This window comes from Erinaceus europaeus, chromosome 4 (genome assembly GCF_950295315.1).
Source record: "Erinaceus europaeus chromosome 4, mEriEur2.1, whole genome shotgun sequence".
NCBI classification, from domain to species: domain Eukaryota; kingdom Metazoa; phylum Chordata; class Mammalia; order Eulipotyphla; family Erinaceidae; genus Erinaceus; species Erinaceus europaeus.
The window spans coordinates 7,725,765-7,741,157 of NC_080165.1; the positions used below are offsets into that span (position 1 = coordinate 7,725,765).

General features: G+C 41.5%; 1 protein-coding gene across 2 annotated transcripts in view; it reads right to left on the reverse strand.

The window, feature by feature from the left end:
* The window catches only part of EPM2A (EPM2A glucan phosphatase, laforin), a 101,307-nt gene that overhangs the window by 61,461 nt on the left and 24,453 nt on the right, over positions 1–15,393 (reverse strand). For both annotated transcript variants that reach the window (XM_060188723.1, XM_007517845.3), the window contains exon 2: positions 12,486–12,660. In XM_060188723.1, coding sequence (XP_060044706.1) covers positions 12,486–12,660 — 175 coding nt within the window. The remainder of the gene's footprint in view (positions 1–12,485; positions 12,661–15,393) is intronic.

The following is a 15,393-nucleotide window of genomic DNA, read 5'->3' on the forward strand; positions in this document are numbered from 1 at the left end:
TACAGAAGCCAGACCTTCCACCTTCTGCATCCCACAATGACCCTGGGTCCATACTCCCAGAGGGATAAAGAATAGGGAAGCTATCAGGGGAGGACATGGGATACGAAGTTCAAGTGATGGGAATCATGTGGAATTGTACCCCTCTTATCCTATAGTCTTGTCAGTGTTTCCATTTCATAAATGAAAATTAAAAGAAGAAGAAGAAGAAGGGGAAGGAGAAGGAGAAGGAGAGGGAGAGGGAGAGGGAGAGGGAGAGGGAGAGGGAGAGGGAGAGGAAGAGGAAGAAGAAAAAGCAGCAGCAGCCTGATTCTCAGGTTCATTTCCCCAACCTCATCAATTGAGAAACTTTCCCTCCCCATTCCTGATAAAAGTGAAGGTTTGTCTTCTGGAAAACAGTCAGAAAGTCTACACTGGAAGACAATCAGAGAATTAAATGAAGAGTTCCTACATAGATGGAGGCCTGACAGTGGTGCACCGGGTTAGAGCACATAGTACAAAGTGCAAGGACCTGCACAAGGATCCTAGTTCGAGCCCCCGACTCTCACCTGCAGGGGGCTCACTTCCCAAGTGGTGAAGCAAGTTTGCAGGTGTCTCTTTCTCTTCCCCTCTCTATCTCCCTTTACTCTCTCAATTTTCCTCTGTCCTATCCAATAAAATAGAAAAAAAATGACCTCAAGGAGCAGTGGGTTCATAGTGAAGGCACCAAGCCCCAACAATAACCCTGGAGGCCAAAAGAGAGAGAGAGAGAGAGAGAGAGAGAGAGAGAGAAATATTCTAGAAAATAAAGAATGGCAGGATGTAAAAATAAAAATAATAGTACTGCTGAATGCCAATGCAGATAAAATCTGTTAGAAAGAAGATTTAAAAAAAAAGAAAGAAAGAAAGGGGGAAAAAATGACAATGGTATGGAACATATAAAAGTTTCAGACCAGGATTGCAATATCTGAATAAAAAGAATTACAGAAAGAAAAGAGAGAAAGGAAATCATCAAAGAAACAACTCACGAAATTTGTTTTTCAAGGGCCGTCGCTGGCTCCCTGTGGGGACAGTCTTCCAGCTGGTCTCTGGTGTGAACAGTGAGTGGGGGCAGCACTCTGTCTACTCCACAGTAAGTTCTAGTGTGACCAGAATAGACCTAATTTCTATGTCCTTGCTGTTGCAACAGCAGGTTAATGATTAAAGTTACCTCTTTGTACTCTTAAAAAATTGTCTTATGCAAAGCAGAATTTGACTGAGTTTGGAGTATGGCACTAAAGTAAAAAAAAAAAAAAAACTCTGGGGGAGGAGAGGAGGGGAGGTTTTCAGCTTCACTCTGGAGAAGTGGGGGTATGGGGGTAGAGACACAGACCTTTGGTGGTGGGAATAGTGTTAATATACACTCCTATTAGTTTATAGTCTTATAAAGCCCTATTTTTTAAAAAAAGTGTCTTAGGGTCTCAACCTCCATACAACTGTACTTGCTACTATTCTGACCTGGACTCCCCTCACTCAACAGTTTCACGAAGAAGGAGGAGAAGGAGGAGGAGGAGGAGAAGGAGGAGGAGGAGGAGGAGGAGAAGGAGGAGGAGGAGGAGGAGGAGAAGAAGAAGGAAGAAGAAACACATTCCTGTTCAGGCTCTACTCATAACGCTCTCTATGAAGTAGAGAAGTTTTCTCCTGTTTCTCATTGCAATGGATATGTAACTTTGATGGAGTAATCATCTTGATACATTGCAACTGTTCTTGAGTCCATGAAGCTTGAGTTCCTTAGGAGTATGAGTCCTCTCTCTCCCTCTCTCTCTCTCTCTCTCTCTCCCTCTCCCTCTCCCTCTCCCTCTCCCTCTCCCTCTCCCTCTCCCTCTCCCTCTCCCTCTCCATCTCTCTCTCTCTTTCTTTTCCAGGGTTATCACTGGGGGCTCAGTGCCAAGACTGCAAATTCACTGCTCCTGGTGACCATTTTTCTCTCTCATCTTTTTTATTGGATAGGACAGAGAGAAATTGAGAAAGAAGAGGGTGATAGAGAAGGAGAGAGAAAGATAAGACACCTGCAGACCTACCTCACTGTTTGTGAAGCTTTCCCCCTGACAAGTGGGGAGTGGGGACTCAAACCCTGGTCCTGTATGAGTCTCTGCACAAAGTACTATGTGCACTTAGCCAGGTGTATCACTTCCCAGCCTCTTTGACTGTCATATCTCCAACTTTGATTGTCCAGTACTGAATTCAAGGGCTACCCAGAGTAATCCACATCAATTTTTTGTATTTTATCTTATTTTATTTTATGTATTTTTGAGTAGAAGCAAAGAGAAATTGAGAGGGAAGGGGTGATAGAAAGGGAGAGGGAAAAAGAGAGACCTACAGACTCGTTTCAACCATTCATGAAGCTTTCCCCCCTGCAGATGGGGGAGCAGGGGCTTGAACCAGGGTCCTTGCACACTATAATATGTGCACTCAACCAGGTGCACCACCGACTGGCCCTCCATCCACCTAATTTTTATTGAATGGATAAATGTGTGGACTATGTAGAATCTGAAGCGTAGGCATCTGTATCTTTGAAAGTCCTATGACTACAGATAGTGAATGACCCCTTCTTACTGAGGCCATCATTAGACAGTTCGAGGCAACACTGCATTCCCATGCTCAAAGGGTCACCATTTGTGGTTACAGATTATTTAGTGAATCTGATCTCTCCAGGTTTCCTGTGTTCAGACATAAAACATTCACATTTATCTTGGCAGCCAAGAAGAATTTACGAAGTCTCTTAGCCGTGTACATAATTAGATGAATGTGGTAAGCAAACAGCACTCAGATCTTTCCAGTTTAATAATGAAATGCATTGATTTCTCTTCACTTCTTTCTTTTTTCAAGATGTATTTTTATGCATTTTTAATTGTATCTTCTCCTTTTTCAAGTGAAGGTAAATTATAGCTAGGGTTTAAAAAGGAAATTAAAAGGAAAGAGTAGAAAATAGTCCTCTTTTTAATTCAACCTACTTTTCACTGGTCTGATGATAGTATTATCAAAGGAGAGACTAGAAAAGATTCCTGGGCTTTGATATTTTTATCAGAAATATATACAGATATAGATATATGCTTATATGCCTATGTACTAGATATTATATATTTTATATATTACATTATTACATATTAGAAACATATAAATTACATGTGTGTTATATAATTTTATCTGGTTGCATATATGCATAATGTATCTAGGCTATATACCTATTTACATAAATTTCCTCCTAAGGTGAATAACAACAAGTTGAATTTCCTGAAAATTCAGTAATTAAAAGACTTAGATACAAAACTAAGTTGCTTTAGAGAAAATAAGGAAATGCAGAGCCAGGAAGATACCTCACACTGACTGCACACCACCTTCTCATGCTTGAAGTCCACGGTCACAGGCTCAATTCCCGGCACAACTATAACCCAGATCTGAATAGTACTCGATAGATTGATTGATTGATTGATTGATTGATATATAGGTAGATAGATTGATAGAGAGATGATAAGTAGATAGATAGATAGATACAGATTGATAAGTAGATATATAGACAGATAAGATAGATAGATAGGTGAGATAGGTAGATAGATTTATAGACAGATGATAGATAAGTAGATGATAGATATAGATAGATGATATAGACAGGTAGGTAGGTAGATAAGTAGATAGGTAGATAGGTAGATAGATAGAGAGAGATAGATGATAGATAAATCTCTCTCAGTCTCTCTCATTAAAATAAATCATTTTATAACTTCAAACAGAAATAGGAGCTGGGCAGTGACACGGTTAAGCACACATAGTACCAAGCACAAGGACCGGTTCAAATCCCCGGCTCCCCGCCTACAAGGGGGTTGCTGTACAAGCAGTGAAGCAGGTCTGCAGGTGTCTGTCTTTCTCTCTCCCTCTCTGTCTTACCCTCCTCTCTCCATTTCTCTCTGTCCTATCCAACAATGGTGACATCAACAATAATAACTACAACAACAAGGGCAACAAAAGGGAAAATAAATACTAAAAAAAAATTTTTTAAAGAAATACAGTTACCAAAACTAAGGGGAAAAGTTGAGTTGGAAAAATAAACTAAGTCTTGCCATATTTAAAGGAATAAATCTAGGAGGTGCTAAAAAAATTTTTTTATTACTGAGACTCGGCGTCTGCACAACAAATCCACTATTCCCAAAAGCATTTTTTCTTTCTTTTCCTTTTAAAACATTATTTTATTTGTTTATTCATTCATTCATTCATTCATTCATTGGATTCTACAGAGAGAAACTGAGGGGGAAGGGGGAGACTGAGAACAAGAGACAAAGAGAGATGCCTGCAGCAGTGCTTCCCCACTACAGAAGAGCACTGGGGGGAGGGGGTCGAACCCAGGCCCTTGCAAATGGTAACAGGTGTTCTCAAGCTGGTGTACCAAAATCTGGGCCCTCTATGTTTTCCTCTTTGTCTTATTTGGTAAAACAGAGAAAAAATAAGGTGGAAAGGGAAGAGAGAGAGAGAGAGACAAGAGACAGAGAGAGAGACCTGCAGACCTATTTCACTGCTGGTGAAGTTTCCTTCCTTCAGGTAAGGACCAAGTGCTTGTGTCAATTCTGTCCCAGAAAAAAAAATTTTTTTTTCACCTATACTTCAATCTATATTCTTTAAAAAAAAAAAAAAACTTTTTTTTAATTTTCCCTTTTGTTGCCCTTGTTGTTTTTTATTGTTGTTGTCATTGTTGGATAGGACAGAGAGAAATGGAGAGAGGAGGGGAAGACAGAGAGGGGGAGAGAAAGACAGACACCTGCAGACCTGCTTCACTGCCTATGAAGCGACTCCCCTGCAGGTGGGGAGCCGGGACTCCAACCGGGATCCTTAGGCCGGTCCTTGCGCTTTGCACCATGCCCGTGCACTTAACCCACTACGCTATCACCCAACTCCCCCCAAAAAAAAAAACTTTTTTAAAGCTCTTAAAAATGTTCTTTTTTATGGGTGGGGGAGCCGGGCAGTAGCACTGCGGGTTAAGTGCACATGGTGGAAAGCACAAGGACCAGCTGCAGGATCCTCGTTCAAGCCCCAGCTCCCCACCTACAGGGGAGTTGCTTCACAGGCGGTGAAGCAGGTCTACAGGTGTCTGTCTTTCCCTCTCTCTGTCTTCCCTTCCTCTCTCCATTTCTCTCTGTCCTATCCAACAACAACAACAGTAATACCAACAACAACAATAAACATCAAGGACAACAAAAGGGAAAAAAAATTAAGTTAGAAATAGAAAGGTCAACAAGATAGCTCACCTCCATAGCACTCCTGCTTTGTCATACATGTAACCTCAGTTCCAACCCAGCTCCCACTGCACTAGTGAGACAGCTTCAGGGTCGTGACACCTTTCTTTCCCTTTCTCCTACTATGTCTCCTGCCTTTTTCCATCTGCAGAAGTCATCCTGGACTATTAGAGCCTCAGTGGTGCCCAAAACTCAAAAATAAATGAGAAGAGTAGGATATAAATTCAAGAAGTTCTGCATCTATCTAATGAAATTCTTTAGTGACACAAGGAAGGTGATAAAAGGTAGCGTGGAATAAACACTAGAAGAAGGTCCCTATGGCTAGACACACTCCTTTCTGTACCAAAGGGTTCAAGGAGTATGGTTCAGGGTAAACGTAAAAGACCTACTGAAAGGACATTCTCCATCAGCACCACAGTGGCTCATTCTTTCTATGCTCGAGCCCTTCACTCCTCCACCTGTAAACTGTTCGGCCCTAAGGACTCCATATTTTCACTGATTTTCTTTGCTTCCTCCCACATTTCAACTGTTTGCTAGTTGACCTCACAGAGATGCATCACTCTGAAAATCACCCACCTGGGTAACCCCCCCCCCATGTTCTTTCTCTGTTCTCAAACTCTCCTTAAAACTCCTCCCAGGCTAAAATGATTTCCCTTCTGCAATCTATGGTATACTTCACTAGTTTTCTCTTAATTTTTTTTATCTTTATTCATTTGTTAGAGACAGCCAGAAATCAAAAGGGAAGAGATGTTGGTTATTATGCTAGGCCCGTTGCATTCCTTGCTGTGGTCTATTTACATAATCATTGTTTTGTCTGAGACCCGCCCTGCCTGCAGGGCATTGGTTTAATCCCCACTGGTTAGATGGAATTCATGCTCCTTTCCTTCTCTCCACCCACTCTCCTATGTATATTCTCTTCTGACCTACCACTTCCACCTCTGAAGATATAAAGGCAGATGAATAAAGGCAGAATTGCATTGCGTTCCGCTCAGCCACAGGAGTTCCTGGTTCCTCTCCCGTGTCGCTGAGTAAGCAGCAGCCTAGCAGACTAGGTTGGCTCCAGTTGAATTCTCTCCAACCCGGAGAGCATGTTCCCAGGGAAGAAACACCCTCAGGCTAGCCCGGCAGAGAGGGAGACAGAAAAGGAGACAGAGAGACACCTGCAGTCCTGCTTCACCATTCGAAAAGATTTCCCCCTGCAGGTGGAGACCAGGGAGCTCCAACACGAGTCTTTGCTGATTGTAATATGTGCGCTCAGCCAGGTACACCCCCACCCGGCCCCCTAAGGTACACTTCGAAAGTAATCAATTCAAAATAGAAGTTTTATTTCAACCCCTGCTTCTGTATGTTCATCTCTTAATCGTCCCCATCTCAGTAGACAGTGAAACTGTTCATAGAATTGCTCAGCTGATGAAATCATGAATCTTGCTTCGTTCCTCTCTTCCTCATGCTCAGCACTGAAACCATCTGCAAGGAAACGATCTCAAACAAATTCGTAAGAAAGTTGAGTCCACGAAGAATATGAGTTACCGGGGATGGGTGGAGGTGCATCTGGTTAAGCGCACACACCACCATGCGGGACCCGGGTTTGAGCCTCCACTCCCCGCCTGTAGGGAGGATGCTTCATGAGCGGTGAAGCAGGCCTGCAGTTGTCTATCCTTCTCTTCCCCTTTCTGTCTCCCCCTCCTCTCAATCTCCCTCTGTCCTGTCTAATAAAAATAGGGAAAAAAATGGGAGGGGGATGGCTCTCAGGAACAGTGGATTTGTAGTACAGGCAATCAGCCCCAGCCCCAGCAATAACCCTGGTGTCAAAAAAGAACATTAGTTCCCTAACGCAGTGGTGAAGTCAGATCTTCTCCCATTCTTCTCCTCCTCCCTGTTCCTAGTAATTATTGTATTTTAAAGCAATGCACTTTTTGAAAAAAATGAGAAAGTATCTATGCTACAAACATGTACCTCTATAGTAAATAACATTTACAGACTATTTTAACTGCTAGATAGCTGTCTTAAATTTTAAACCCACAAAGTATGAGATATGTATTTAAGTCTACTAGTTAACTGCAATTCCTATAAAGCCTTTAAATGTAAAAAGCAATGGAAACCCCACTGGTCACTTCCATCAGGAACGGCATCATAAGACCTCTTGTGGGCCCTCCCAGGACTTTGTCCTCACAGCAAAGAAGCAACAGCAGGGACTGACTGCCCCAGTCTCCGAAGGGAGGGAGGTGGGGGTAGCCTGCCCTGATACTCACAGAAAACTGGTCCTGAAATGAGTGCAGTCTGCACTGTTCCCAGCCGTGACCATGAGCTGCAAACTGAGACTAATAAGGACTCAGAGGCTACACAGGCCCTGGTGATAAATATAAATATATATTTGGGCCATGGGTCAGGTGGACGGAGTTAGTTTTTTGTTTTTTTTTTTGCCTTCAGGGTTATTGCTGGAGCTTGGTACCTGCACTACGAATCCACTGCCCCTAGAGGCCACTTTTCCTGTTTTGTTGCCCTTGTTGTTGTTTTTTATTGTTGCCATTGCTGTTGTTGTTGTTGGACAGGACAGAGAGAAATCGAGAGAGGAGGGGGAGACAGAGAGGGAGAGAGAAAGACAGACACCTGCAGACCTGCTTCACTGCCCATGAAGCAAACCCCCCACACACACACACACACAGGTGGGGACTTGGGGGCTCAAACTGGGATCCTTGCTGGTCCTTGCACTTCCCTTGATATGCGCTTGACCCGCTGAGCTAGCACCTGACTCCCAATAGTTAATCCTATCCACAAAATTTTTCTCACTGCCCTAATCCAACTTTATAGCCCTTTTCTCTACTCTAAAACCATTTTAAAATAAATATTATAAACAAAAATAATAAAACAATATTTTTATCCAACTTCATCCTAAGTATCAAACTCAAGGAAAACTACCATAGTGTGGGCCTCTAGGAGCATGCCTAAAACAGACTTCCTAGCTTTCTTCTACCCTAAGATCCCTAAACTCATCTGCTCTGTTCCTGCTTTTTGGTACTTGTTCATTAACCATGTAGTTTCAATTTATGTCCTGCCACCTTCCAGACACCAAGTTGCAGATGCTTCCATGATTCCATCCTGACTTCTCTGGGCTTATAACCTCAATGTATCCCAGACCCTCACCTCCCCAGAGCCCTACCCCAGCAATAGGCTGGGGGTACGGATCAATGTGCCAATGCCCATGTCCAACAGAGAAGCAATTACAGAAGCCAGACCTCCCACCTTCTGCACCCCAAAAACAGCCTTGATCCATACTCCCACTAGGGGAGGAATGATAGGCTGAAGAAGATGAGAACTGCAGCTCCATTAGTACCCAGAGAGAGAGGAGGGAAAAGAAAGGGACATGTGGAGGTAGTTATGGTGTCATGAGTGGCTAGGAGGGAGAGAGAGGACTGGATCAGGAAGAAAAAAGGGGCGATTGTGTATGAATGTAGACAGACAGTTGTAGAGGTGGTGGTTAACTCATGTCTGCAACCTAGGGAGAATCACAGTGATTTGCCATGGAGGGATTTGGGATTCAGAACTCTGGTGGTGGGAATGGTATGGAATTATAACCCTGTTGACATGTAATTTTGTAAATCAATATTAAATTACTAATTATAAAATGAGTGAGAAAAAAAAAAATAGAAGGCCACATTCTACTGCTGAGCAACTTCCCAGAACGACAAGACAAATTTTTAGGTGGCCATGGTAATGATTAGGAGTGGGGAGAGAGAACAAGTATTAGGTTAGTTAAATTTCTTCCATGCCAGAAATGGAGAAAAAGGGACACTTCTGACTGCTAGTGGGAATGTGAATTGGTCCAACCTTTCTGGAAAACAGTCTGGAGATATCTTAGAACAGAAGAAATAGAGAAGTCATGGGCCCTGTGGAACATACCTAAAATAGACTTTGTAGCTTCTTCTCACACCAAGACCCCTAATTTCATGTGCTCTATTCCTACATTTAGGTTCCTTTTTATTGAACAATTTGTCCTGCTTTATATCTTACTGCCTTTCAGCCACCAAGTTGCAAACACTGCTAGGATTGCATGCTGACTCCCCTGGCCAGACAACCTCACCCATGTGTCCCTGAACCTCATTTCTCCAGAGCCCTGCCCCACTAGGAAAAGATAGAAACAGGCTAGGGTATAGATCCACCTGCCAACACCCATGTCCAGAAGAGAAGCAATGACAGAAGCCAAAACTCCCACCTTCTGCTCCCCATAAATATCTTTGGTCCATACTCCCAGAGGGATAAAGAATAAGGAAACAAAAAAAAAGAATAAGGAAACTTCCAATGGAAGGGATGGAATGTGGAACCCTGGTGGTGGGAATTGTATGGAATTGTATCCCTCTTATCCCACAATCTTGTTGATCATTACTAAATCACTAATAAAACTAAAAAAAAAAAAAAAGAAGAAGAAAAGAAAAAAAGAAGAGAAGAATTTTGGTCAATACACTCAAAGGGATAAAGAATAGGGAAGTTTTCAATGGAGGGTATAGGACATGGAGCTCTGATAGTGGGAACTGTATGCAATTGTAAATCATCATTAAATCAATAAAAATTAAGAAAGAAAGAAAGAAAGAAAGAAAAAAGTAAGAGAAAGAAAGGGAGAAAGGAAGGAAAGAAGAGAGAGAGAAAGAAAGAAAGAAAGAAAGAAAGAAAGAAAGAAAGAAAGAGGAAGGAAGGAAGGAAGGAAGGAAGGAAGGAAGAAAGAAAGAAAGATAGATAGAAAGAGACCTACTCAATGATACAGCAATATCTCTGATGGAGATATACTCCCTAAAAAAGACATATCAGAAGAAAGCTGAGGGAGTGGGACATAGCATAATGGCTATACAAACAGATTCTGATGCCTGAGGCTCCAAGGTCCCAGGTTTAATGCCTTAGACCACCATAAACCAAAGCTCAGTAGTGCTCTGGAAAGAGAGTCGGGGGGGGGGGGGGAGACAGAGAGACAGCCATGTTCATAGTGGCACTGCCGGGCTAGCTTCGCAGGCGGGAGAGAGATGACCAGGAACTCGTGGCTGAGCTGGGAATGCAGTTCAATCTTTATTGATGAGCAGGAATGCAGTGCAATCTATCTAATCTCCATTCATTAGAAAATCCTGTCCCTTATATCTCCTGAGGTGGAAGTGTCAGGAAGAGGAAGTACCTAGAATAGGGGGTGGGGAGAAGGAAAAAGTGCACTAACCAATGGGGATTAAGTGGTGAAAAACAGGATGTGACTAGGGGAGTGGGGAAAAAGCGTGAACCAGTGGGGATTAAACCAATGCCCTGTAGGCAGGGCAGGTCTCAGGTAAAGCAGTGATTATGTAAATAGACCACAGAGTTAAGCAAACGAACCTAACGTGATGATCAAAACAGAAGGGGTGTTAGAAGCAGAATTAGAAGCAGACCAACAGTGGCACAATCTGTAAAGAGTCAAAATCTGGAAGTAGCGATGGTAGGGACTGTCTCAGTCTCCAAAGGGAGCCTGGGTCATCCTGCCCTGCCACTCGAGGCAGTGGTCCTAACCCAGCTGTCTAACAACAGATGACTGGAAAAAAAATGGTTATTATAAAAATGGTTATTATACATGGGGACTACTACTCAGCTAATAGAAATTATGAAATAATCTCCTTTACTTCATCTTGGATGGAATTTGAAGACATATTAAAATGTTAAGAAGACAAACACAGAATGATCTCACTTATACACAAGACTTAATAAATAGGGACAGAGAGGGAAGGCAAAGAGTGAAATGTGGACTGGGCATGGTGCATGACATCAAAGGAAAGGACGCTGGGGAAGACGGGAATGGGGGAGAGGCAGAAGAGAACCTTGGAGGTCCTGGTGTAATGATGTAGGTTATGTGGGAGAGTGTTCCACAGGGAATTTTCACAAAAAGCTGAGAAATTGTACCTGTATATCAGTGAATGCACTGTAAACCATAAGCCCCCCACCTCACCAAAATGATTAAAAAATTAATACTTTTATTGTTTACTTATTGTTGGATAGGATGGAGAGACATTGGGATGGGAGGGGGAGATAGAAAATGAGAGAGGGGAGTCAGGCAGTAGCGCAATGGGTTAAGCACACATGGTACTAAGCGCAAGGACCGGCATAAGGATCCCGGTTCAAGTCCCCAGCTCCCCACCTGTAGGGGAGTCGCTTCACAGGTGGTGAAGCAGGTCTGCAGGTGTCTATCATTCTCTCCCCTTCTCTGTCTTCCCCTCCTCTCTCCATTTCTCTCTGTCCTATCCAACAACACGACATCAATAACAACAATAATAACTACAACAATAAAAAACAACAAGGGCAACAAAAGGGAAAATAAATAAATATTATAAAAATTTTAAAAAAAAGAAAATGAGAGAGACAGAGAGACACCAGCAGCCCTGCTTCACCACTCATGAAGCTTTGCCCCTGTAGGTGGGGACCAGGGTCTTGAACCCGGATCCTTGCACACTGAATGTAATGTGTGCACTCAACCAGGTGTGCCCCCACCCGATCCCCCCACACACAAAAAAAAATTTTTTAACAAAGGTACTTGCTAAAATTTTTTTCTTTAATTCCATTGATGGAAATCAGTAACGTTTGCATTAGTGCATTACCAAAGTATATTCATATTATTTTAAGAACTGGACCCAAAAATAAATAAATAAATAAATAAATAAAATGACAAAGGGTTTCAAAGTAGTTCCTTTTGATGAGGGAATGAAGGAAAGTGTAGTGAGTTTTTACTCATTTTCATTTACCTTCCTCACTAATAACCAGAATTTTCCTACAGCCTTAGTTATTATTAGTATAATAACTAAAATAAATGGATTCATAAAATAAACGATCACATTCAATCAAGTTTCCGGCTGTAACTTTTACATCAGCTGAAGAAGGCTTTATAAGCAGACACTCGTGTTTGTCTCACTGCTGGTTAGTATCACAAAAGACACACACAGTGATCTAGGATGCCTAGTCAAGCTTCTGTTTTCAATCCACTATGTAAATACAAAGACTGGAAACCTACTGGCTGGTAAAAATATGTTGATGCCAGGGTTAATATTTAATGAGAGAATTCTATTAAAAGAGTCTTTCCCATTTAGAGCTAGAAAAACTCACACCATGATTTATCTCCTTAAACTACTGCAGGCTTATCCAGGCCTCCCAAGGGAGAAGCTGCAATTTCAGAGGCAGTAAATACTTCCATTAGCCTAATGCTACCCCCGTGTCCTACTTTTCTGCTTATAAACATGGAACTATTTTTACCTTGAATAATGCATGGCTTGGTGACCTGCAATATTAAAATAGAAGTCTGTTGTGTGTTTCATCTCATTGGTGTGCCCAGTGGCCTCAATCCAGTGTCCTATCGGGAGACAATAAACACCATCCACCAAGTTGTTTTCATTATAAGTACAGCAGCGGTCATCGTGAGGCCCATTGCCTAGAATGGAGAGAAATAATAAATCCAATCAATGTATTGCTTAAAAAGCCACAAAAGGCACTGGTGCAAAATTAATAATAGTAAAATGGTAATAAATCTAAAGTTGTTTACACATTTCAGTATGACCAAGAACAAACTAGGGTGAAAGGAACAACAGTCTAAATAAAGTATAAATAAAGTGGCATTCCCAAAAGCACATTAACTCTTTGAGAAGTTCTAGGTACTCCTGGTGCCGTAAAAAAAAATTCAATGAATCATTTCGCAGGATAAACTGTTGATATTTATAGCCATTAATGTCCCTGTATTATATTCTTTTATCATCCTGCTAGGCAAAGTCATGACTAAAAGCTATAATGAAGTATTTTTGGATCAGCCTGAACAACCAGTAAATGCATAATAAATATTAAAACAAATTATCATATCCAGTCTAACTGGTATGTAAGTCAGTGCTTGATACTGTTTCGTAAGCTTTATGGAGATTAATTCGCCTGCCCAAGTTCAAGGAACCAGTAAGTCCAGAGCTATTAGTAACTTGATGACCTTTATCCCCAACCTTTCAGGCACCTGATACCTTCATGCTGTTCTCTGTCTTCTTTTTGACAAACACCAAAACACATGACCCTCCTTCTAGGGAGTGGAGCAAAAGAGAGAAATTGAAGAAGTGGTTGCTGAAAATCATACTTGCCTAGGTCACAATGCTACCCAGCATCAATTATATTATATCATATAGCCCTTATTTCTATGGAAATTAGAAAACATATATTACTTCTGTCAGTTCTCGTGTTACAATCCTTCCTTTCCATAAATGACCTAATCTCCACATACTCTCAGTAAGAAAAATATATAAACAAAATATAAGGATGTCACATTTATTATGAATAGGAAAAGGCTTACCCACTTGTTTCCTGCTCTAACAAATCATTTAACTCAAATATATTTGGCATAACTTCCCCCCTAGAGAAAGACAGAAACAGCCTGGGGGTGTGGAGACATGCCAACGCCCATATCCAGTGAAGAAGCAATAACAGAAGCCAGAACTGCCACCTTCTGCACCCCAAGAACTTCAGTCCATACTACTAGAGGCATAAATGTTAGAGTAAGTATCAGAAGGTTCTGTACCCACATTCCACCAGTGCCCAAAGCATTTGCACAAGGAATCTTGTTTTTATACCATCAATGAAAGGGAAGCGAATCTGGAAAACACCGGAGGAAGCCAGATATGGTTTTGCTTATCTGAGAGAAAAGAAGAAAAATGTAAAGTCACTTGGAAGTAGTAAGAGATGTAAGGATGAACTAGAAAAGAAGTGAAAGGAAGACCATTGAAAAAAATGGATATATATATATATATATTAAATACAGTGAACTTTACCTCCATCTGAGCTTAAAAATAAGAATTATACTTCTATTCCTTTTAATTCTACATACATATGAAGAAAACATTTAAGACATTTTATTGCAGTGTGTCTTATCAAAGACACACTTATCAAAGATGGAACTGGAGGAAAGATTTCTTCAATTCATTCAAACTAGCAAAATGATGACATCAGCCAACTTGCTAAGTTATGCATATAAGGCATAGGTAAATCAAAACAAAGTTCTAAAAAATATGTAAGCATGAACCATCGTGCCAGTAGAAGGCAGACAACCTCACATTTGGGAGCTACTCTCTTCCCTGATCCAGCTTTCTGGTCCTTTTTCCAACTATGACACCATTCCACCAGACAACAACTTGGGTTCACCTGCATATTAGATGTCAGGCTCAGGCAAAAACTAGTAGGGTCATGGACCCCTTGGAATATACCTAAAACAGACCTACTAGTTTTTTCCAAAACAGAGATCCCAAACCTTCATCTGCAATATTCTTGCCTTTAGGTTCATGATTAGTCAACAATTTGTTCTGCTTTATATCTTAACTCTTTATTAGCCACCAGGTTCCAGATGCTACCATGATACCAACCAGACTTCCTTGGGCAGACAACCCCACCATGTGTCCTGGAGCCCCACCTCCCCAGAACCCTGCCCCACTAGGGAAAGAGAGAGACATGCTGGGAGGATGGATCGACCTGCCAACATCCATGTTCACCAGGGAAGCAATGACAGAAGCCAGACCTTCCACCTTCTGTATCCCACAATGACCCTGGGTCCATACTCCCAGTAGGATAAAGAATAGGAAAGCTATCAAGGGAAGGGAGGGGTTACAGAGTTCTGGTGGTGGGAATTGTGTGGAGTTGTACCCCTCTCATCCTATGGTTTTGTCAACATTTCCATTTTATTAATAAAAAATTTTTAAATCTTCAAAAAAAAAAAGGCAGACAACAAAGAATCAGGAAAGATAACAGGAAACAGCCAGAAACAAATACTAAAGTGATTAAATTTTATCCTAATATATCCATAGTGTCATTAAATGTAAACATAGAATCTCAGATACAAAGATTGTCAGAGGGAACTTCTTAAAGAAATGAACCAACATTTTACTTACCAGAAGAAATTCACTTCAAGTTACAATATGTACCACAAAATACCAGGGATACATTCTGAGACACCTGTCTCTAGGAGATTATGCCGTCCTGTGTCACGGAGTATAATTCCATAAAGCTGCACGGTATGGCTCATTACAAAGATAAGCTCTGTATTTATGGACAGCATTGCATCTGGTCGGTGATGGACCAGAATGCCACTAGGCAGCATGCACATAGGGAAAAAATATATGGAAAAAGATACGGTATGAAAGTG